General features: G+C 42.1%; 1 protein-coding gene across 11 annotated transcripts in view; it reads left to right on the top strand.

The window, feature by feature from the left end:
* The window catches only part of gatad2ab (GATA zinc finger domain containing 2Ab), a 208,947-nt gene that overhangs the window by 168,339 nt on the left and 15,619 nt on the right, over positions 1-24,989 (top strand). For 5 of the 11 annotated variants that reach the window (XM_072243986.1, XM_072243987.1, XM_072243988.1 and 2 more), the window contains 5 exons: positions 5,280-5,411; positions 6,485-6,673; positions 9,615-9,891; positions 20,890-21,092; positions 23,809-23,904. In XM_072243986.1, the coding sequence (XP_072100087.1) occupies positions 5,280-5,411; positions 6,485-6,673; positions 9,615-9,891; positions 20,890-21,092; positions 23,809-23,904 (897 nt within the window). The remainder of the gene's footprint in view (positions 1-5,279; positions 5,412-6,484; positions 6,674-9,614; positions 9,892-20,889; positions 21,093-23,808; positions 23,905-24,989) is intronic. The other 6 variants (XM_072243979.1, XM_072243984.1, XM_072243980.1 and 3 more) reach the window with 3 other exon arrangements.

Here is a 24,989-nt window from a genome sequence, read left to right as displayed (position 1 = left end):
TCCACTTCCCTCACATTTTTGTTCCTTTCTAAACATCTCTCAAAAGTACCCAGGCAGCACGTTCCAGGCACCAACCACTCTGTGTATTAAAAAAAAGTGTGTCCCTCACATCTCCTCCTTTAAAAATACCCTGTCTCCATAAATGCATGCACTCTGGTATTAGGTATTTCAACCCTGGGGTAAACCTTGTCTGTTTACTCTATCCCTCTCATAACCTTAAATCTCTATCAAATCTCCCCTCAGTCTCCACCACTGCAGAGAAAGCAACCTAATTTTGTCCAACCTCTCCTTAGATTGTACATGCCCTCTAATCCAGGCAGCTTTCGGGTAAACCTTGTGTGCCCCGCCTCCAAAGCCTCAATGTTTTTCGTATAATGGGGGTGACCAAAACTGTATGCCCAACTAGAAAAGGTTTTATGTGAAATAAGAAAAAAGGATGTTTCTGGTTTAAATTGCTATTGGAAAGCTCCTGAATTAATGAGGATTTCGTGGAGTTTCAGTATCTGTCGTTGCTTTTAGAAGTAAGAGTCCAGCTACGATTCTTACTCAAGTCCTGAATTGTTTTGCCACTGAAAGTATATCTAGTTTGGTTGTGATTGTATCTAATGAAATCAGTATTAAATTCTCTCAGCTGAACTAGAAAACTCTTCCAATTCCCATCCCCAATCCCATTTCGACATGTTGGTCCATGGCCTCTTCTTCTGCCTCGATGAAGCCACTCTCAAGTTAAGGGAGCTATACCTCTTATTCCGTCTGGATTGTCTCCAACCTGATGACATGGATGTTGATTTCTCTAACTTCCTATATTTTTTTCCCCTCCCCGCTTCAATTCCCCACTCTGGCCTGTTACCTCTTCTCCTCACGTGTCTATCACCTCCTCATGGTGCCCCTCCACCTTCTCTTTCTCCCATGGTCCACTCTCCTCTACTATTAGATTCCTTCTTCTCCAGTCCTTTGAATTTTCCACCTATCACCTCTCAGCTTCATACTTCGTTCCCCTCCACACCCACCTGGCTTCACCTCTCACCTTAAAGCTTGTCCACCTCTCCCTTCCTCCACCTTCTTATTCTGGCTTCTGCCCACTTCCTTTCCAGTCCCGATGAAGGCTCTCAGCTCAAAACATCGACTGTTGATTCATTTCCATAGATGCTGCCTGTGCCTGGCTTGCTGAGTCCCTGCAGCATTTGTGAGCACTGTTCTAATGCTGACATCTCACCCGTGAGTTACACCCATGCATGATGCTGACAGATCAATCTTAGGTTGTTTGTGGTAATGTTAAACAGGGGTCCCCAACCTTTTTTGCACCGCGGACCAGTTTAATATTGACAATATTCTTGTGGACCGGCCGACCAACCGGTGGTGGGGGGGTGGTGTTCAAGTAGGGTTAAACTCACCTCAACGTGTCTTTTACAGTTAGGGTTGCCAACTTTCTCACTCCCAAATAAGGGACAAAAGTAGCAGTCAAATCCTGACCAAGGGTCCCAGCCCGAAATGTCAACTGTACCTCTTCCTATAGATGCTGCCTGGCCTGCTGCATTCACCAGCATTTTTTGTGTTTGTTGACAATTGTGTTTACCCAGAGAAAGACTACCATGACCATGAAGCCTTGCGCGAGCACCTGTGTGCGCATGCGCATTTGTGCTGATTTTTTTTTTCCACAACTCGGTTTTGGCTAAATCTTTCCGACTGCACTGTACATATATTATTTTTACTTTATATAGGCTGTGTATTTATCATATCATTAATGCTTTTACTATATGTTAGAGTTATTTTAGGTTTTATGTGTTATTTGGTCTGATTTGGTAGGTTATTTTTTGGGGCTGGGAACGCTCAAAAATTTTTCCCATATAAATTAATGGTAATTGCTTCTTCATTTTACGCCATTTCGGCATGAAAGGTTTCATAGGAACGCTGTGCCTTAGAGGGGAAATACGGGACAAGGGCGGTCCTGTATGGGACAAACCAATTTAACCCAATATACGGGATGTCTCGGCAAATACGGGACAGTTGGCAACCCTATGTTCAAGTTCAACAGTGCGTGACAGGGAATGAGGAAAGGTGCAGCTGACTCATATCGTTTCCTCTCAGCCCGGTAGTTGGGTACCGCTGATGTTAAACACACAAGCTCTGTCACCCTCATATGGGGGTACAAGATATCGCAAGAGGCATTTTGTTCCTGACCTGGATTATATTTATTAAGAAATGCTAATCAGGATTAGTTAACCCTTTGCTTCCTTGCTATTCACAGGACTTTGCTGCTCTCCTTTGTGGCCTTAATAGTGATGACAATTCTAAAGTATTGCATTGCCTGTGTAGGGGTGTGGGAGGTATGACTAGGGTTACAAATTCAGAATTGGGTGAAAACTATTACTTTGTGACTGCAGTACAGTATCACAAAACTGATAAAGGTTACAAATAAGTATGTACATTTGCTAGTGAGGCTCCAGGAAGTGTAGGTAACTCAGCACTTGCAGGATTATTAATGCCTGAGCACAGCACTTCTATCTTCGTGGGACTTTTTCGGAATCAGAGTTGGGTTGAATAACACCTTCATATGTCCTGAAATTTGTTCACTTTGTGGCAGCAGTATAGTGAGATGCAAGATAAACATAGAGGGGAAAAAACTGAATTACAGTAAGTGTGTGTGTGTTTTAAGTAGTTAAGTTAAAATAAGTATTACAAAAAACTAGTGAGGTAGTGTTCATGGGCTTAATGTCCATTGAGAAATCAGATGGCAGAGGGGAAGAAGCTGTTCCTGAATCACTAAGTGTGTGTCTTCAGGCTCTGTACCTCCTACCTGATGGTAACATTGAGAAAAGGGTATGCCCTGGGTGGTGGGGGTCCTTAACGATGGACACCGCCTTCTTTCGATCTCGTGCCACTGCCCTCTGCCATAGCAGACAGTGATACAGCCGATCAGAATACTCTCCATTACTCTCCACAGTACATTTGTATAAGTTTTCAAGTGTTTTAGTTGACAAATCAAATCTCTGAATGAAATATACCCACCGTCTTACCTTCTTTGTAGCTGCGTCAATATGTTGCATCCAGGTGAGGTCCTCAGAGATATTGACACCCAGGAAATTGAAGTTGCTCACCTTCTCTACTTCTGATCCCTCTATGAGGATTCATTTGTGTTCCTTTGTCTTACCCTGTCTGAAATTCACAATCAGCATTTTGGATTTGCTGACGTTGAGTGCTCAGTTGTCGCTCCGACACCACTCAACTAACTGGTGTATCTCGCCCCTGTACGCCCTTTCGTCACCATCTGAAATTCTGTCATCAGTGGTTGTATCATCAGCAAATTTATAGATGGTATTTGAGCAATGCCTAACCACACAATCATCGGGGTAGAGAGAGTAGAGCAGTGGACTACACACACATCCCTGTGGTGCAACAGTGTTGATTGCCAGCAAGGTTGTGATGTTATTAGCAATCCACACAGATTGTGGTTTTCCAATTAGGAAGTGGAGGATCCAGTTGCAGAGGGAGATACAGAGGCCTAGGTTCTGTAGCTTTTCAATCAAGACTGTAAGAATGATGGTGTTAAGCATTGAGCTCTAGTTAACAAACAGCTTCCTGACATAGGTATTTGTATTGTCCAGGTGATCCAAAGCCACGTGAAGAGCCATTGAGATTGTGACTGCTGCAGACCAGTTGTGGCGATAGGCAAATTGCAATGAGTCCAGGTCCTTCCTGAGATAGGTGTTGATTATAGCCATGACCAACCCCTCAAAGCATTTCATCACTGTAGATGTGAGTGCTACTGGACAATAGTTGTTAAGGCAGCTTGTGCTGCTCTTTTTGGGCACTGGTATAATTTTTCTGGATTTAACAAATTTAGCATGTTTTTAGTCCAGAGCAGGTTTCCAGGGATGAAAGGGGTTAAATATGAGGAGTGTTTGATGGTTCTGGGCTGTATTCACTGCAGTTTAGAAGAATGATGGAGGATCTATTGAAACCTACTGAATATTAAAAGGCTTAGATAGAGTGGACGTGGAGAGGATGTTTCCAAAAGTGGGGGAGTTTCAGACCAGGTTGTACAGCCTGAGAATAAAAGCACGTCCATTTAGAACAGAGTTGAGGGGAATCTTTGTTTTGCTAGTGTTTGCTCTGTGGAAGACAAGCTGGATTTTGTTCTTGCCGCAGGCTTGGTCTTGGTACAGGCTTGTTTTTGCTGACAACAGCCAGTCACTAGCAACCTATAGGACATGACACTCAGGAACTTGGTCTATATAATTTTTTTGTGTGACTGTATGTTTACTGCTATCTTATATGTGTTATAGGTACCTTGTGCTGTGTGTGATTGTCAGTACCATGTTTTGCACCTTGACCCAGAGGAATGCTGTTTCATTTGGCTGTATTCATAGGTATGGTTGAATGACAATTAAACTTCAACTTGAACTACAGCTAAACAAAACATTGTCCCTCTGGGGCCAAGGTGCAAAACACAGTAAGCAGAGTCACAGCACGTATAGTTACAGACCAGCACATACAGTCACAAAATAATATAACACAAGTCCCTGAGTGGTATGTTCTGGATTAACAGTTGACAGTATCATGTTACTGACTCCATTACAATAAAACAAGCAGTCATATAAATGTGTGAAGGAGCGTCAGTGAAAGGTAAAAAGTGACCAGTGCAGGATGAGAGTGTGTCTGAGTTGGGAAGTGGGGGAGCGAGAGGCAGCAAGGACATTCAGGCTGGGTATACGTGTGTGCAGCGTGCTCAGAAGTCTAACAACCTGGGGGAAGAAGTTGTTACCCAGCCTGACAGTTCTGGTTCTTAATCTGTAGTACTGATAGCAGGAGTTCAGAGATTGTGGGAAGCATGGGAGGAGTCTTTGACAATGCTGAAGGCACTGCGTGTGCAGCGCTTCTAATGTATGTCCTGAGGGGAGTGAGAGAGACCCTGATGGTGTCTTCAGCAGTCCTCGCTATCTGTTGTGATCTGATGCTTTGCATTTCCCACACCAGATCATGATGTAACTGGTCAGGGTAATCTTAATGGTACTCTGGCAGAATGTGGTTCTGAGTATATTGTCATTAGGCCAGAGTTTAAATGGGCTGAAATGTGAGGAAGGCGCATTAGGAATTTATTGTCACTCAGTGTCCAGCCTAAAACATCAATAAAGGCTCCTTGGGGAAAGTGCAGAGGGTGAATGGTGTCCCTAAACTTTGAATCCTGGTACACCCTGGCAAGGTGGGAAATATTGGCAGCGGTACAATAGCTTGTTGTAGTTAGAACCTCTTTCTAAAGGTGTCCACCTGTCTTGCAGGTAACCACTACACGTGCAGTGGGAACAGTAATTCCACCGCCTTTGGTTCGTGGGGGTCAACAGGGGGCCTCAAAACTTGGTTCTCAGCAGAACCCACAGATCGTGATGCCACCATTAGTGAGAGGAGCTCAGGTAAGTGTCTGACTGGGACGGATGCACAACATCCAAATCTTACACCGTTCAATGGAGAAATGTGTCCAGCAAAATCAGTTTATTATTACTGATATATGTTGTGAAATTTGTTGTCTTGCAGCAACAGTGGAGTGAAATATCTGAAAATTACTATAAATTACAATAAGAATGAATACACACACTTTCACACTCACTCATTGGCTCTTTATTAGGTAGTCCTGTACACTTGTTAATGCAAATATCTTACAGCATAGGCAACTGCTGGTCTTCCATACAACCTTCCTGAGGCCTGCGCCCTGGAAACCTTCCAAGGCGCAAATCCACAGTCTCATGAGACTAACGGATGCCTATTTAAGAAAAAATACATAGTGCAAAAAATAGTGAGGTGGTGTACATGGTTTATTGTCCATTCAGAAATCTGATGGTGGAGGGGAAGAAGCTATTCCTGATATGTTGAGTGTGTGTCTTCAGGCTCCTGTATCTCCTTGATGGTAGCAATGAGAAGAGGGCATCTCCTGGGTGATGGGGGTCCTTAACAATAGATGCCACCTTTTTGAGCCATTGCCTTTTGAAGATTTTCTTGATGCTGGGAGAGCTAATGTCTATGATGGAACTGACTGAGTTTACAACTTGCTGCAGCTTTTTCTAATCCTATGCAGTTGCCCCTCTATACCTACATCTTAAGCTGTATGTTTGCAGTGTGTGAAATGATCTCAAGAACCTAGAGAGCTGCTGGTGTTATGATAGCATCAGTGTTACTATGAAATTCTGTGTGAGGTACATAATGAACTTGCTCAAGTTACTTATGGTTGGGTGTGCATGTGTGAATGCAGTGGGTGGGAGAATAATTGACCCCTCTCAGCCCCCTCTCTCACATCCCCCCCCCCATCTCTCACCACTCCGTTCCCCAGCTTTCATTCCACTCTCCGTCTCCCACCCCCCATTGGCTACACTGTTTTGGAATGTATATTGCAGGAATACTGAATAATCATTCCCTTTTATCTCTGCCTTGCTATCATTTCACTCCCCCCACCCATTCATGCACTCCGTCCGTCATTGTCTTACTCTGTTAGCCGATGTCTGTTTCTCAGCAAATCCACACCATCAGACCACACGGCAGCACTGCCCCACCTCCACTGTTACTGGCTCCCAGGGCATCGGTGCCTAATACTGTACACATCCAGGGCCAGAGGGTTCTACAGCAGGGACTGATCCGTGTGGCCAACGTCCCCAACACCAGCCTGCTCGTCAACATTCCACAGGTAAGCTGCTGCTCGAGGGGAGCCAGGTCCTCCAGTGGTCAGAGCGGGGTGGGTGGGGTTCTCGGGCCGGGGTGGCATGATGCACTGTTATAGAAGGAGTGTAAGAGTTGTGGGCTGAGAGGAAGAGTGAAGTGAAGTAGGAGCTGGAATGTACGTGCTGATTATTTACTCCACTGTGGAAGCTCGAACGTTCTGTGCTTAAGGACATTATTGCTGTGTTGTGGAATATACCACGGTCTTCATGTATCATTAGCTCAAAGTAAACAGAATCTGGTACAGTAAAGCTTCACAGCACCATTGAGAAACAGGCTGTGTGGCCAACATGTCCATTATAAGATATAGGAGTAGAATTAAGCCGTTTGGCCCATTGAGTGCTCTGCCATTTCATCATGACTGATCCACTTTTCCTCTCAGCCTCAATCTCCTGCCTTCTGCCCATATCCCTTCATGCCCCTGACCAATCAAGAAACTAACAGCCTCCTCCTTAAATATACATTAATGCTTGGCCTCCACAGCCACCTGTGGCAAGCAATTCCACAGATTCACCACTCTCTGGCTAAAGAAATTCCTCCTCATCTCCGTTCTAAAAGGACACCCATCTATTCTGAGGCTGTGTCCTCTGGTCTTACACTCTCCCACCATAGGAAACATCCTCTCCACATCCACTCTATCAAGGCTTTTCACCATTCTATAGATATTAATGAGGTCACCCTTCTTTCTTCTGAACACTAGTGAATACAGGCCCAAAGGCATCAGACACTCTTGATATGACAAGCCATTCAATCCTGAAATAATTTTTGTGAACCTCCTTTGAACCCTCTTCAGCACGCCTTGTCTAAGTTAAGAGGCCCAAACTTGCTCACTATACTCCCAAGTGAGGCCTCATCATTGCTTAATAAAGTTTCAACATTGTATCCTTGCTTTTATATTTTAGTCCTCTTGAAATGAATGCTAACATTGCATTTGCCTTCCTCACCACAGACTCAACCTGCAAATTAACCTTTAGGGAATCCTGCACAAGGATTTCCAAGTCCCATTGTGTCTCAGCTTTTCCGTATTTTCTCTCTGTTTAGAAAATAATCAACTCTTTGATTTCTTCTACCAAAGTGTATTATCATACACTTCCTGATACTGTATTATATCTGCTACTTTGTTACTTACTTTATTACTTTTTTTAGTTGCCTTCTGTTGGTATTTGAAAGCTTCCCAATCCTCTAACCTCCCACCTAATTTTGCTCTGTTATATGCCCTCTCTTTGGCTTTTATGTTAGCTTTGGTTACTCTTGTTAGCCATGGTTGTTTCATCTTTCCTTTAGAATACTTCTTCCTCTTTGGGATGTATATATCTTGTGCCTTCCGAATTGGTTCCAGAAATTTCAGCCATTGCTGTTCTGCTATCATCCCTGCTAATGTTCTTTTCCAATCAATTCTGGCCAACTCTTCTCTCGTGCCTCTGTAATTCACTTTACTCCACTGTAATTCTGATACACCTGACTTCAGCTTCTCCTCAGATTTCAGGGTAGATTTGATCATATTATGATCATTTTCCCTAAGGGTTCTTTTAATTTAAGCTCTCTAATCAATTCTGGTTCATTGCACAACATCCAATCTGGAACAGGTGGAACTCCAATAGGCGCAACCACAAGCTGCTCTAAATAGCCATTCCCCCTCTTGTAATCCAGCACCAACCTGATTTTCCCAATCTACCTGCATGTTGATGTTCCCCATGACTATTGTAACTTTGCCTTGCTAGCTCCCATTGTAATTTGTAGGCATCATCCTTCCTGGTGTTTGGGGGTCTGTGTACAACTCTCATCAGGGTCTTTTGAGCCTTGTAGTTCCTTTTGATCTATCCACAACGATTCAACACCTTCCAACCCTCTGTCACCTCTCTCTTATGATTTGATTTCATTTTTTACCAACAGAGCCATGCCGCCAACTGTTTTCCTGCCTGTCCTTTCGATACTCTGTGTATCCTTGGCCTACAACAGCATACCTGCCAATCTGCAACTGTGCTATCCTGCCACATTCCACAACCACATCCTTCCCGTAGTGTGGTGAAAAGATCTGTACGCATTACTCCACAAATGCAGCCTAACCAGTGTTGTAAAAAGCTGCAACATAACATACTATGATTACAATCCTTGAATTTCAAGTACGTAGTATCATAAGCAGGTCACTTAACTCCTCCAACTTGTCCTATAGCAGATCATACCTACAGCTCCATTAATCACTCACACCTTGACAGCTTTACCTGTGCCAGATATTAAAAGGGTGCCTCCTACTGCACTAAATAGAGATTTGCTTGAGTCCATGTCTGCTGCCTCAGCTGGGAGAAGATTTTTGACTACTATATCCAGTCTTGTTTCTTTCAGTGCACTTTCACATTGGAGTCTCTGAAGATCTCAGCCTCCAGCTTCATGCCCCCTCAACTCACTAATTGAACAAAAATTACTATCAGGCATCATTTACTTCCAGTTGAAGATTCTTAATTAGAACTTGGAAGAAGAAGCAGGTTAGGGTTAAGCTGCAGAGAGGATGGGGGAGAGATGGATAGGACTAAGAATATATAGGGTGAGACCAACTTGCTGTGATGATAAGTTAATGAGGAACATTGGAATGAACACACATTCTTACTCTTGCTCACATTCACACTCATGCTTGCACTCGGACGTGCACAAATGTGTAAAAGTTGTGACATGCCCTACAGACGATAAATGCTGGCTTTGTTCATGATATCTACCTTCCTGGAATTATTTCACAGTTCTTACGGCAGCTGAAGGTTGATAGGACTATATTGGAACTGGTGCCATTGACAGAGTATGCTTCCAGAAGTAAATATTATGCCTTTGTGTTATTTAATGACAAAGAGCTCTTGTCTGCTTCAATTTACTGCTATTGTCTGTTTCTTCCACACTAGATTTCTTTAATTGTTTTGCAGGCTTCAAATACAATGAAAGCCTCATCTTTGAACTCTGCTCAGTCGAATGCTAGCAGCAATACTGCAGTATCGGTTGTCAACTCCAATGAGTCACCGGCCAGCCGACAGGCTGCGGCCAAGCTTGCTCTCCGCAAGCAGCTGGAGAAAACGTTGCTGGAAATTCCACCGCCCAAACCTCCAGCCCCAGAGCTGAACTTCTTACCAAGCGCTGCTAATAATGAGTTTATCTACCTGGTCGGTCTTGAAGAAGTGGTGCACAATCTCCTGGAAACACAAGGTAATGTCATGGCTTAGGGAGGAACATTCAAAATTGTTTAATGTTATTTCCAGTACACAAGTGTAAAGGAGAACAAAATAATTGTTACTTTGGATCTGGTACAGCACCAAAAAAAACAAAATAAGATAAAGAACACAATAGTAATAAAAAACAGTAGGTATAAATACGTAAGATAGCTTCTGTACATAGATTGATTGTACATAAAGTGGCTCTGACAGGAAATGATAAAATAGTGGTGATTGGGGGTGTGATGGGGTGGGTTAGTGGGTGGAGGTGTTGATCAGCCTTACAGCTGTTTTTGAGTCTGGTGGTCCTGATGTGGATGCTGCATAGCCTCCTCTGATGGGAAGAGCCAGGTTTTGTAGGCCCACGAAAGAATTATCAAGTTAGTCTGTTGCTCTCTATTACCGCATTCTCTCTCTCTCTGCATCCCCAAGCTCCCTTTGCTTTTCCACTCTGCTCACTTCAAAATCTGCTCCAAATGAAATTCTGGTACATGTCAAGTACTGAGGCTCTACAACAGATAGTCAGAGCTGCCCAATGCATCACTGGCACCAGCCTACCCACCTTCAAGGACATGTATACAGAAAGGTGCTGGAAGTGGGACCGTAACGGAGGACTTCCGGGTCATCAAGGGAATGGCAGCGTAAGAAAAAGGTCTCTCGACAAAAAAGAAGGTAAACTGCCCCATAATCGAATTTAGACAAATACTTAATATTGCATAACTATATTAATAAAAGGGGCAAGGATGATGTCTAAGAACAAGATTAAAAAGTCCGCTCCGAAGGCTGATAAACATAAAGAGACGCAGCAAGGCGACGGGCCTAGCTCCTCCACAGCAAGCCAGGACGGAGATAATGAGGGGGAATCGGTGACTCTGTCCTTGATTCTCGGAGAGATTCGCGAGTTCGGACAAGGTAACAGCAACCATCTGGAAGATATTAAAGGAGAAATAGTAAAAACTAACTCGCGGATAGATGAAGCCAAAGCGAGGATTGTTGGAATTGAAGAGAAGCTACAAAATGCAGAGGAGGTGATAGCTCCAGCTCCAGTGGAAACTAATAGATCAAGAAGGCCGCTCGAGAAGGGAAAATGTGAGGATTTACGGAGTTCCCAAAGGAACTGAAGGTAAACCCGGATTGATGATTCCCTTCGTGGAGAAGCTACTTAGAGAGAACCTTGATATACCGGCCGCAAAAGACCTACAGATAGAAAGACCTCACCGCGTGTTGGCACCAGAGCCTCCAGCAGGCGCCCAGCCCAGATCGATTCTGGTCAGATTTCTCAGTCACAGAACGAAGGAAGAGGTGCTTAAAAGGGCATGGCAAAAGAAAGGTTTCATGTGGAACAACTGTAAAATCAGTTTAGACCACGACTACGCACCGGGGATTCTTGCCAGACGGAAGGAATATACGGAAACACGGAGAGTCCTGAAGGAAAACAACATCAAATTCCAGACCCTGTATCCAGCTTGGCTGAGAGTCTTTTACGACGAAGGGACAAAAACTTACGCTACGGTGGAGGAGGCAACGTTGGACCTGGCGGACCGGGGACTACCTATTAAAGTTATCACCCAACCGGAGTCGCTACTGGAGAGAATTCGGCAGAAGTCGTGGCAGTTAGTGGGGCGAGGACGCTCCACACGAACCAGAGTGTCAAACTACAAGGAAAAGCTGCAAATATTCAGACGCGAATGTACAGAGAACACAGATTAATTAAGAGAAATGACTGAAAAGAGTAAATCGGACTTAAAGGTAAAATGAAAACTGGTAACTGAAAATAAGCTAGACGGAATAACTTGAATGATAGCAATATGGTCAAGACATAAATAGGAGAAAATTCTCTATGATTATTCAAACTGCTGAGGGCCCTCTAACACAGGGTGAAGATAGAGGTTATCCCTCTGAACTGAGGCGGGTCGGTGCTCAGGCCTCTCTGTGGGAAGTCAAGAAAAATTTTCAAATGTTGCACGTTCAAAAATGTCTAGGGTGTGGTTATATGTCTTGGTTTACTGTTGAGAAGGGATGGCTTACTGTTTGGTTAGAAAAGGAGAGTTTTTTTTTCTACTAGAGAAAAATGCAAACTGAATTGGTAAAAATAATTTCATATAATGTTAATGGGGTTTTGAATCCAATTAAAAGAAATAAGATTATGTCTAAATTGAAAAAAGAGGGCACAAATAGCTTTCCTCCAGGAAACACATATGAGCCAATCTGAACATGGAAAATTAAAAAGAATGGGCTTTAAGCATGTATTTTATTCATCATATAAATTGAGTCACAAAAGAGGGGTAGCTACTTTAATATCAAGTACTCTTAATTATGAACATATTTCAGAGACTAGAGACAAAGAAGGACGGTTTGTAAAAATCACAGGAAGAATAGAAGGTACAGAAATAACATTGCTGAATGTTTATGCTCCTCCAGGTTGTGAATGGTCATTTTATAGACACATTTTTGACCTAATGGTCAGTTCTCAAGGGGTAGTAATTTGTGGAGGGGATTTTAATATTAGATTAAATCCTATATTAGATTCTTCAAGAATAGTTACTCAGAATAAACCTCTGACTCGGAAAGTGAATTCATTGATGGAGGAGTTGGGAATTATAGATGTCTGGAGGGAATTACACCCTACTAGTAAAGATTATACATATTACTCTTTCCCTCATTCAGCCTATTCAAGGGTAGACTATTTCTTTATCTTTAATACAGATAGACTCAGGATAAAAAACTGTAATATTGCAACAATTGATCTGTCGGATCATAGCCCAGTCTCTATGTCTCTAATTCTGGAAAGGAAAATGAGGAAAACACTATGGAGGCTAAGCTCACATATACTCAATAACCCGAAAGTAATGGAGAGATTAAGGGGAGAAATCAAAGAATATCTAGACCTTAATGACACGGGAGAAACATCACCAGTGATCTTATGGGATACATTGAAAGCTGTACTGAGAGGCAAAATTATTTCCATTACCACTCACATGAAAAAAATCAATGCACAAAAATTAGCAGACCTTCAAGGAAAATTAAAACAACTTCAAGTTGTAGATAGCAACAAAAGTAATTCAAATCGAAAACAGGAAATTAGGAAATTGCAAAGTGAAATTGACGATATTTATACGTTGGAAACTCGAAGAAATTTTCTTTACCTGAGACAAAAGAATTATGAAGTAGGAGGTAAATCAGCTAGATTATTAGCATATAAATTACGAAAACAACAAGCAGACAATACAATTCATAAAATAAAGAATCCAAAGACAAAGCTTGTGGAGAGTACAATAGGGAAAATTCAAGGGAGTTTTGAAACATATTATCGAGAGCTGTACTCCCAACCCCGGGCCCCCAACGAGCCCTATATAGACAGTGTATTGAATTTTTTAGATCTACCTAAACTTACAGATTTACAAAATGAAAGTTTATTAGAACCAGTAACTGTCAAAGAACTGAACGCGGCCATCTCTAGGTTAAAGGCTGGAAAGTCCCAGGGTTCTGATGGGTTTACCTCAGAGTGGTACAAGTCCCTGAAGACACAGTTAGCCCCATTACTACTTAACACCTTTAATTGGATCTTGCAGAGAGGGAGAAACTCCACCTTCCTGGAGAGAAGCGATTATTTCAGTTATTCCTGAAGAGGGTAAAGATAAACTAGAATGTGGCAATTATCGGCCAATTAGTGTTCTTGATTTAGATTACAAACTATTTACATCTATATTAGCGCGCAGATTGGAAAAGCTTTTACCTGGCCTAATCCACTTAGACCAGACTGGATTTATTCAACAAAGACAAATACAGGACAACATAAGGAGAACTCTGCACATATTAGAACAGGTTAATAAGAACGAAACAGAGACAATGGTAGTAGGATTGGACGCTGAGAAAGCCTTTGATTCGGTTAGTTGGGCATTCCTATACAGAGTGTTAGGAAGATTCGGCTTTCAAGAAAAGTTTATTAAAGTAATTCAGACTCTATATGACAGCCCTACAGCCCGAATTAAGATAAATGGGGACCTCTCTGACTCCTTCATCTTAGAGAGAGGCACTAGACAGGGATGCCCAATTTCTCCTCTCCTTTTTGCGCTATATATTGAACCGCTTGCTCAACTAATAAGACAGAGCGAAATCATAAAAGGTATCAAGGTGGCAGGGATTGAACAGAAAGTGGCGTTACTCGCAGATGATGTTTTGGTCTATCTGAGTGAACCAGAAAAATCATTTATAGGATTGTTTACACTGTTGGATGACTTTGGGAAAATATCAGGTTATAAAATAAATGTAAAGAAAACGCAGGTTATGTCCCTAAATTATACACCATCCAAAAAGTTGCAGGATACATATGATCTTAAGTGGGAAGCTAAATCATTAAAATATTTAGGAATAACCCTGCCGAAGGATCTTTCAACACTGTCACAGGTAAATTATGGGCCATTAATCTCAGAGATAAAAGCAGATATGCATAGATGGAATCTTATCCCCTTTTTAAGTTTAAATTCAAGGATAAATACTATAAAAATGAATATTCTTCCTCGGTTATTGTATCTTTTCCGTACTTTACCGGTGGAGGTGGATGATAATCAATTCAGGGAATGGGACAAATGGATTTCCCGCTTCATTTGGCAAGGAAAGAAACCTGGAATTCAATATAACACCTTACAGTTAGGGAAGGAAGGAGGAGGTATGGTTCTTCCTTGCCTGAGAAATTATTTTTATGCCTCACAGATAACCCCTCTGTTATATTGGTGTAATAGGGAATATAAGGCTAGATGGAAGGAAATAGAATTTGGATTAGTTGACAGTTTTCCTCTTCAGGCCTCAATAGCTGACAAAGGATTGATGGCCCAGTTGGAAAAATTTAAAAACGCTTGGATAAATCTTACATTAAGTATGGCAGAAGGTGGTTAATTCATGTGGAATTAATAACGTGTTAAAACTCTTTAGATGGTGTGCATATGATACCGAATTCCTTCCCAACAGAGGAGATAAAAGATTTGAGCTATGGATAAAGAAAGGTCTTACAACCTACCTCTCATTTATAGATAAAAGAGTATTACAAAGTTTCCAAATCCTGCAGGACAAACATGGCCTAGAACATAATGACTTTTTTAGGTACCTTCAAGTACGAAACTATGTTAACCAGAGTTGTAGATATACAGACCTATCAACAGTAGAATTAGAATTTTTCAAGATTCTGAATTCGGCTTGCAGTTCAATACTTAGTAAATCAGTTTCTCGATTATATAATGCACTCTCCCATGCTAAAAATGTAAATACACTGTATATTAAAGAGAAGTGGGAGAAAGAAGCGGGGTTGGTACTTTCAGAGGAGGCTTGGGGGAAAATCTGCAGCTTTCAATGGTCCTCGACTAATTCTTTGACTTGGAGAGAACATTGTTGGAAAAACATTATAAGATACTTCAAGACCCCATATCAGGAAAAATATAAAGATACAAATGTGATGTGTTGGAGAAGGTGCGGCTCCAAGGAGGCAAATCATTTTCATATTTTTTGGGATTGCCCTAAATTAAGTCTATTTTGGGAAGGTATTCATAGAACATTAGTTAAGGTACTTAGGTCCCAGATACCTCTGAACTTTGAGACGCTCTATTTGGGGCATGTATTGTTTCTTGAACAGAAGGAAGATATAAAGTTGCTGCAGGCCCTCTTAGCAGCAAGTAAGAAATCAATCTCTAGAAAATGGCTAAATCCAATACCACCAACATTAGAAGATTGGTACGAAATTATCTTGGAAATATTTTAAATGGAAAAGTTGACTTACTCCCTGAGAACTCAAAAAGAAAAATTTTATCAAATCTGGAATAAATGGATTGAATATATAACCCCAATGCGAGCAGACTTTAGATGACTCTCCTAATGATTTATACTGCTCTTCTCATCAACACAGTAATATTGCTAACGTAAGCACCCCTAGTCTAAATGTTTGTTTTTTTTTGTTTTCTTTTGGAAAATAGAGAATTAACACAAGTAAAGGGAAAGATTTGGGAAAGGGATAAAAAAATGAAAAAATTAAGTAAATAAGTACATAGGGATTGGATAATTATGTCTGCGGGCAGGAGCAAGCATGAACAAATTAGGATATAAACACCTACAATGGTTGATACATAGGCTTATATACAACATTTTGGACCAGTGGAAATGGTCCAGAAGGGTTATATGGGAACTATTATTACCATTTTTCTTAACAACTAATTCCATTACTTAGCCTAATAGGTTAGATTTACCACAGTACATAATTATCTATTTAAATGTTTATTTTCCTTTTATATCATCTCAATGTGTACTTAAGAATGTATAAATAATTGTAGTTTTATACATATAAAAAAATGGAAAAGGTTATATGTGTGAAAAAAGTACATGATATTTGTGAATTCCTTATCCAAATAAAAATAAAATTTAAAAAAAAAGGAAGTGGAACCGTAACATCATGAAGGATCCCACCCAGCCTGCTCATGGACTGTTTGTCCCACTCCCATCAGAGAGGAGGCTATGCAGCATCCATGCCAGGACCACCAGACCCAAAGACAGTTACTTTCCCCAAGCAGATTAACATCCACTAACACATCCCCAATCATTACTACTTTACCATTTCCTGTCAAATCACCTTTATGTACAGACACTCCTGTACCTCGCCTCACTTTATGAACATACAATCAATCTATGTATATGTGTTATCTTACATATTTGTATTGTATTTATTATTATGGTCCTTATCTTTTTGTGTTTTTTTTGTAGTGCATCAAATCCAGAGTAACAATAATTTTGTTCTCTATTACACTTGTATACTGGAAATGGCATTAAACAATTTTGAAGAAGCTGAAACACTTGATCCTCTGCTTCTCTGCAGCATTCCAGGGTATCAATGTTCAAAATAAAGTTATTATCAAAGTTCACATACACCACCATATACAATCCTGAGATTCATTTTCTTGTGGGCATTCAAAGTAAATACACAGAAACACAATAGGATTAATTAAGCACACGCAGCAATGACAGACAAACTGTGCAAAAGACGACAAACTGCAAATACACAAGAAAAGGAAAACTAATAATAATAAATAAGCAATAAATACATGAGATGAATAATCCTTGAAAGTGAGTCTATTGGTTGTGAGAAAACTTCATTGTTGGGATGACTGAAGTTATCCCCTCTGGTTCAAGACCCTGATGGTTGTGGGGTAATTACTGTTCCTGAACCTGGTGGTGTGGGTCCTGAGTCTTCTTCCCGATGGCAGCAGTGAGAAGAGAGCATGGCCTGGGTGGTGGGGGTTCTTGATGCTTTCCTGCAACAGCGCTCTGTGTGTCACTTGAGCTGCACATAGGGATGCTTCTGTCATCACAGGAAAAGTACTGCAGTTAATGGCACTGCCCTGTTGGAGCACTGCGGGTGAAGCAGTGCTGTGGACCTCTGCTCCGTGGCCTTGCTTTGAAGTGGTGTGGGTCACAAGTGGTAGAACCTAAGGGTCTGCCCCAGGTCACTGCTGAAGGTGGAATGTCTCAGGTATTCAGGGAAATCTTAGAGGTGGTTAATGCAGACAAATAATTCATGAAAGTGTTATTTAAAATGCATTATCCTTCTGTTTATTAATTTAAAATATGTTTAACTGTTTAAAAAAATGGGATGAAGACCATAAGGCACACACAAAATGCTGGAGGTACTCAGCAGTCCAGGCAGCATCTGTGGAAAAGGGTACAGTCAACATTTTGGGCTAAGACTTCTCTCCATAACCCTTGATGTTCTTACTACTCAAGAACTGTCAACTTCTGCTTTAAATATACCCAATGATTTGGCCTCCACAGCTATCTGTGACAGTGAATTTCACAGATTCGAAAGGGGAAAAAAATCACTGGTGAGAGTTGTCTATAGACCACCTAATAAAAATATTGCAATGGCAGAGGCAATTAACCAAGAAATAACTGAGGCTTGTAAGAACGGAACGGCAGTTGGCATGGGGGATTTTAACTTCCACATAGATTGGGTGAATCAGGTTGGTCAAGGAAGTCTTGAGGAGGACTTCATAGAATGCATCTGTGATGGCTTTCTTGAGCAGCATGTTAGTGAACCTACAAGGGAAAATACTATCTTGGATCTAGTCCTGTGCAATAAAACAGGTAAGATTAACGATCTTGTAGTCAGGGATCCTCTTGGAAAGAGTGATCACAGTATGACTGAATTTCACAAACAGATGGAAGATGAAATAGTTAGATCTAAAACTAGTGTATTATGCTTGAACAAGAGAGACTACAAAATAGTTGAGGGAGGAGTTGGCTAATGTGGATTGGAAGCACAGGCTATTTGGTGGGACAGTTGAGGAACAGTGGGATACTTTCAAAGAGATTTTTCTCAGTGCTTAACAAAAGTATATTCCAGTCAAAAGTAAGGACAGTAAGTGTGGAGAGAGCCAGCCTTGGATAACTAAGGAAATAAAAGATAGTATCAAATTAAAAGCTCATGTGTACAAAGTCGCATAGAGTAGTGGGAGACTGAAGGATTGGGTAAACTTTAAAAAGCAACGAAGAACAACTAAACAAGAAATAAGGAAAGGGAAGGTAGAGTATGAAAGTAAATTAGCACAAAATATAAAAACAGATAGCAAAAGTTTTTATAAATATATAAGGTGGAAGAAGGTGGCTAAAGTCAACATAGGTCCCTTGGAAGACGAGAAGGAGAAATTAATATTGGGTGATAAGGAAATGGCTGAGGCATTGAACGACTATTTTGTGTTGGTCTTCATGGTGGACACGTCTAATATGCCAAAGAAGGATGTTATGGACAAAATGGGAGGTGAGAACCTTGATGAAATCACTGTCACTAAAGAGATAGTGATGAGCAAACTAGAGGGCCTGAAGGCAGATAAGTCCCCTGGTGCTGAGGGAATTGGCGGAGGTTATAGTAGATGCGTTGGTAATCATTTACCAAAGCTCTCTGGACCTTGGGCAGATCCCGGCAGATTGGAAGACAGCAAATGTCATGCCACTTTTTTTTAAATGGATGTAGGCAAAAGACGGGCATCTATAGGTCAGTTAGCTTAACATCTGTAGTTGGGAAAATGCTTGAAGCTGTCATTAAGGAAGAAATAGTGAAACATTTAGAAAGGAGTGGTTCCATTAGACAGATGCAGCATGGATTCAGAAAGCACAGGTCCTGTTTGACAAACTTCCTGGAGTTCTTCGAGGACATAATGAGTGCAGTCGATAGAGGGGAATAGGTGGATGTCATATACTTGGATTTCCAGAAGGCGTTTGATAAGGTGCCACGCAAGAGACTTATAAGTGAGATATGGATGCATGGAGTCGGAGGAAATGTATTGGCATGGATAGTGGATTGGTTAACTAATAGAAGGTAGAGAGTTGGTATAAATGGGTGTTCTCCAGTTGGCATTCGGTGGTGAGTAGGGTGCCGCAGGAGTTGGTGCTATTTACCATTTACATTGATGATTTGGAAAAGGGAGCTGAGTGTAGCGTAGCAAAATTTGCTGATGACACAAAACTGAGTGGAAAAGCAAATTGTACAGAGGATATGGAGAGCTTGCAGAGGGATATAGATAGGTTAAGTGAGTGGGCCAAGGTCTGGCAGATGGAATACAATGTTAGTAAATGTGAGATCATCCACTTTGGAAATACTAATAGAAGAGCAGGCTATTATTTAAATGGTGAAAGATTGCAGCATGCTGTTATGCAGAGGGACTTGGGAATGCTTGTTCATGAATCACAAATAGTTGGCTTGCAGGTACAACAGGTTATTAGGAAAGCAAACAGAATGTTGGCCTTCATTGCTAGAGGGATTGAATTCAAGAGCAAGGAGGTCATGCTGCAACTGTACAGGGTACTGGTGAGGCTGCACCTGGAGTACTGCGTGCCGTTCTGGTCTCCACACTTGAGGAAGTTTATACTGGAGGCAGTGCAGAGGAGGTTCACCAGGTTGATTCCAGGGATGAAGGGATTAACCTATGAGGAGAGATTGAGTCACTTGGGACTATACTCTCTGGAATTCAGAAGAATGAGAGGGGATTTTACAGAAACATACAAAATTTTGAAAGGGATAGATAAAAGTAGGAAAGTTGTTTCCATTGGTAGGTGAGACTAGAACTAGGGGACATTGTCTCAGGATCCAGGGGAGAAGATTTAGGACGGAGATGAGGAGAATTTGTTTTTCCCAGAGAGTGGTGAATCTGTGGAATTTTCTGCCCAGGGAAGCAGTTGAGGCTTCTTCACTAAATATATTTAAGATACAGTTTGACAGATTTTTACATAGTAAGGGAATTAAGGGTTATGGGGAAAGGGCAGGTAGATGGAGCTGAGTTTATGGACAGATCAGCCATGATCTTATTGAATGGTGGGGCAGGCTCGATGGGCCAGATAGCCTACTCCTGCTCCTATTTCTTGTGTTCTTATGTAAAGGAGTTCCTCCTCGTCACTGTTCTGAAGGCTCTGCCCCTGATCAAGAACTGTCCCATTAATGAAAACAAGACATTAGTTGAACAGATGTAACAGATCACTGTAAAAATTTACCTAACTTTGAATGTTTTGGCTTTGAGATCAGCTTGTTACAATCACATTATTGTTACATACAGACAGGCTGCTGGACTTTGACATCATACCCAGATTTTATGAGCTGACGTGTTCCCAGCAGGGTCTTTGTATTTCCTTCTCAGTACATTTCAGTTCCGGAGTGAATACTTCACTTCCCAGGTGATCTTGATTTCCACCGAGCTTCTAACATCAGTGCTGTAAGTTCAAAGGTTCAAAAATAAATTTATTATCAAAGCACATATACCATATAAAACCTTGAGTTGGAGGACATGGATGTAACCATTTATTTACGCTAATCCTTGAATGTAAGTTGTAAATATCAAAGACTGTCCTTGCTAAACCATGTTTCTGTAAAGCTTCATGCCTGGTACATAACCATTGTATTGAGACAGAGGGGTGAGTGAGGAAGGATGGGGTATACTGGATTCACTTTGTGTTTATCTACCCACAGGTAAAGCCTCAGCACAGGCGATGGTTCAAGAACCATACGCCTGTTCTCAATGTAAAACTGATTTTACCTGTCGTTGGAGGCAAGGGAAGACTGGGACGATCATGTGTGAGCAATGTGTGACGTCCAACCAGAAGAAGGCATTGAAAGCTGAACATACTAACCGTCTGAAAGCAGCATTTGTGAAGGCTCTTCAGCAAGAACAGGTGAGCTGCTGAAAGGTACAAACACACCTGGGTTTGTTCAAGACATCCTGCAGGTGTTGACAATCTTGAGCAACACACACAAAATGTTGGAGGAAATTGGCAGGTCAGAATTCAAAGTAAGTTTATTATCAAAGTAGATATATAATCAACATATACCACCCTGAGAATCATTTTCTTGTGGGCATTCACAGTAAATAGAAAAGTTCTTAAAGTGGAATAAATGAGCAATAAATATTGAGAACATGAGATACAAAGTCCTTGAAATCTAGTCCATTGGTTGTTGGAACTGTTCAGTGAAAGGGGTGAGTGAAGTTATCCCCACAGGTTCAAGAGCCTGATGGTTAAGGGGTAATAACTATTCTGAACCTCATGCTGAGAATCCTGATACTCCTGTACATTCTTCCTGATGGGAGCAGTGAGAAGACAGCGTGGCCTTGAATGGTGGAGTTCCTTGATGATGGATGCTAAACAGAAACAGACCCTTCTATCGAAGGGAATAACCGGTCGACCTTTTGGGCTAAGACCTTTCATCAGGACAGACCCATCATCAGACTTGTTCCTTTACCTCCCTTATCTTATGAAGCATCTTTCCTGTTACTGTGTGCTGAACAGTTCTGTCATACAACAAGATGGCTGTTGACTTCACAATCTACTCCAATACGATCTTGCACCTTATCTGCAGTGCACGCTCTCATAATCATAGAACAGTACAGCATAGAAACATGTCCTTCAGCCCATCTAGTCTGTGTTGAACCATTAATCTGCATAGATCCATCAACCTGCTCCTGAACCATAGTCCTCCATTCCCCTCCCATCCATTTACCAATCCAAATTTAAATTAGATTAGATTATGAGGACACTCGGTCCTCATTTATTGTCATTTAGAAATTCATTCATTAAGAAATGATACAACGTTCCTCCAGAGTGATATCACCAAAAAAAAGGACAATCCAAAGACTAACACTGACAAGACCACATAATTATAACATATAGTTACAGCAGTGCAAAGCAATACCATAATTTGATAAAGAGCAGACCATGGGCACGGTAAAGAAGTCTCAAAAGTTTCGATCGGCTCTCAATAGTCCCCGATAGCAGGCGGCAGAAGGGAGAAACTCCCTGCCGTAAACCTCCAGGCTCCAACACTGTCAATGCGTTGGAAGCACCCGACCACAGCTGACTCTGAGTCCGTCCGAAAACTTAGAGCCTCCAACCAGCCCTCTGACACCGAGCACCATCTCTGCTGAGCGCTTCAACTCCGCCCAGACCGCCGAGCAACAAGCAAAGCCGAGGTCTTGGGGCCTTCTCCGGAGATTCTGGATCACACAGTAGCAGCAGCAGCGAAAAAGGCATTTCAGAAGTTTCTCCAGGTGTTCCTCTGTTCTCTCACGTCTATCTCCATCAAATCAGGGTTGTGCACGGCACCCTACTTGACAGATTACAGATATCATTCACCGGAGTGGCTGCTGCACACCGCCATCTTCTCCTCCTCTTTGTCTTAAATATTGAAATCGGCCCCTCATCCACCAGTTGCACTGTCAGCTTGTTCCACATTCTTACCACCATCTCTGAGTGAAGAAGTTCCCCCTCATGTTCCTCTTAACCCTGTCACCTTTCACCATTAACCCATGACCTCTAACCTGAAACGTCGACTGTACCTCTTCCTAGAGATTCTGCCTGGCCTGCTGCGTTCACCAGCAAATTTGATGTGTGTTACCTCTAACAGACTGACTCTTTATTAGATATGATGACAGGTCTCTGACCTGAAATGTTGGCTCTGTTTCTCTTCCCATACACAACGGTCTGACGTGCTGTAAGTGTTTCCAGCATTTTCTGTTTTTAGTTTAGATTTCTGTAGGGGGGAGGGAGGATTAGTGGGGATAAGCTCCCACTACCTTTCAAATGCTCCCAACGGAGTCCGCCTCAAATATTTCTGATAACAGAGGTCCAGTTCCTGGCCTTCATGTGTGGCTTAGCTATTAAGTCCAGCAGAACCATTTCTACTGAAAGGAGAAGGGACATGACATTAAGTGCCTTAATGCCAGACACTTCAAGCAGATGCGGCTCATCAGCTGTGATTAGCAACTCATCCAAAGAGAAGGGAAACTGATCTCAGATCCCTGCTGCCTTGCAGCTATACCCACTCATTGGGGAAGGCTTCAGGACTAATTTCCAAGGAAAAATCCAGAGCTGGGGTCCCTAAGGCAATCATCATTGAGTTCAACCCTGACAGACAGCTCCTGCGACACTGCTGGTGCCAAACTGTATCAGTCTGCCGTTTCTTTGGATTTATCAGCTATGTGGAGAGGGGAACCTGCTGTATGGGCAAAAGCTTGCTCTCCATATAATCCTGCCCTGGTGTGTTAATCACATAGATAGCTAGGACACAACATCCATGGTCGACCTCGATCAACGGAGGGTCTCATTTAGATTTCCACTGTCTATGGTTTTTCTTGATTTTCACATATTTTAACTTTCCTTTTTACAACCTCTGACCTGAGCCACATGTTAGTGAGCACTTTCTCTTTCTGTGGAGGAAAAGAATAGAAGTTTTTGCAGAAATGAACTCAGCTCACAAAGAGCGAAATCTTCAGTCTGGAGAACTATTAGCAGAGTAGGAAGGAGAGATTGTTCCACAACATTGAGACTAGTAACATGCCTGTAGCTTTAGCTGAAAGGTGTGTAGAAAGGACAGACAATGTGTTTTACTTTGCAGGAGATTGAGCAACGGCTACTCCAGCAGACACCTTCCACTGTACAAAGCAAGCAGGACTCTACAGCACAGCACCATTCGTTGAAACAGGTATGGAAGGCAAGTAGTATTTATAAATTAACCTTTGAAACCACTGACTGAATCATCACGAGTCACACCACCGTCTCCTATTGCTTCTCTGACCATTCTGTTTGGCTTGATGAACCAGCCCAGATCCACATCTTGTCTGGGTTGAAACTAAGGTGAATCAGGGACTCATCAACGTCATCCTCCTCTCCTGAGAAGCACATTGGAAAGTTCCGGTCACAGGGATAACATGTAAATTCCTTAGAGGCAACAGAAGGAATTGAACCCGTTGTGCAAACGCTACACTACTGTACCCCCTTAGGGTATTACAATTCCCCATAACGTCCATTAAATCCATTGATCTTTAACGTACTCAGAACATAGAACATAGAATAGTACAGCACAGTACACGCCCTTCAGCCCACAATGTTGTGCCGACCCTCAAACCCTGCCTCCCATATAAGCCCCCACCAGCCTCTGGACCTCCGTCTTACTAAGAGATTTAACTTGCTGACCCCCAAAATCTCTCATGTAAACCCCTGAATACTTGCCCTTTTGAAAATATGACCACTAGTTCTAAGCACCCAGGCCAGGAAAACATCATCCCTGCATCCAGCTTTTCTACACAAGGCGTTTGGACATTCCGGAGACCCATTTAGTGGAGGGAGCAGAGCAAATAAAAGTACAGAAGGGACGTTGGAATTGGGCCAACGGTGGGAGTGGGAGCACCAGGCTTTGACTGGAGACTGAGGGTAAAGGAAACAGGCTGGAAGGGTTAGTTTTTCCTTTTGTTATTACTGATTTGGTGTTGGTTGCCCATCGTACAGGGTGGCAGATATGGCAGTGGAATGCTCCTCCTGTAGGATGTGGGAATTCATGGAACCTGATGGTCTCCCTGATGACGACACCTGTGGGAAGTGCAGCCAGCTTCAGCTCCTGAAAGAAAGCAGTAAGGAGCTGGAGCTGGATGCACAACGGATCATCCGGGAGGCAGAGCAATTGATAGATAAGACTTTTGAGCAGGTAGTTACACCCAGAGTGCAGAATTCGGAGAGTAGATGGGTGAACACTGAGAGAGAGAGGTAAAGGGAGAAAGAAGCCATTGCAGGGTTCCTGTG

Source organism: Mobula birostris, chromosome 26, assembly GCF_030028105.1.
Source record: "Mobula birostris isolate sMobBir1 chromosome 26, sMobBir1.hap1, whole genome shotgun sequence".
In the NCBI taxonomy this organism is placed as follows: Eukaryota; Metazoa; Chordata; class Chondrichthyes; order Myliobatiformes; family Myliobatidae; genus Mobula; species Mobula birostris.
This window is presented reverse-complemented; position numbering and strand designations above follow the sequence as displayed.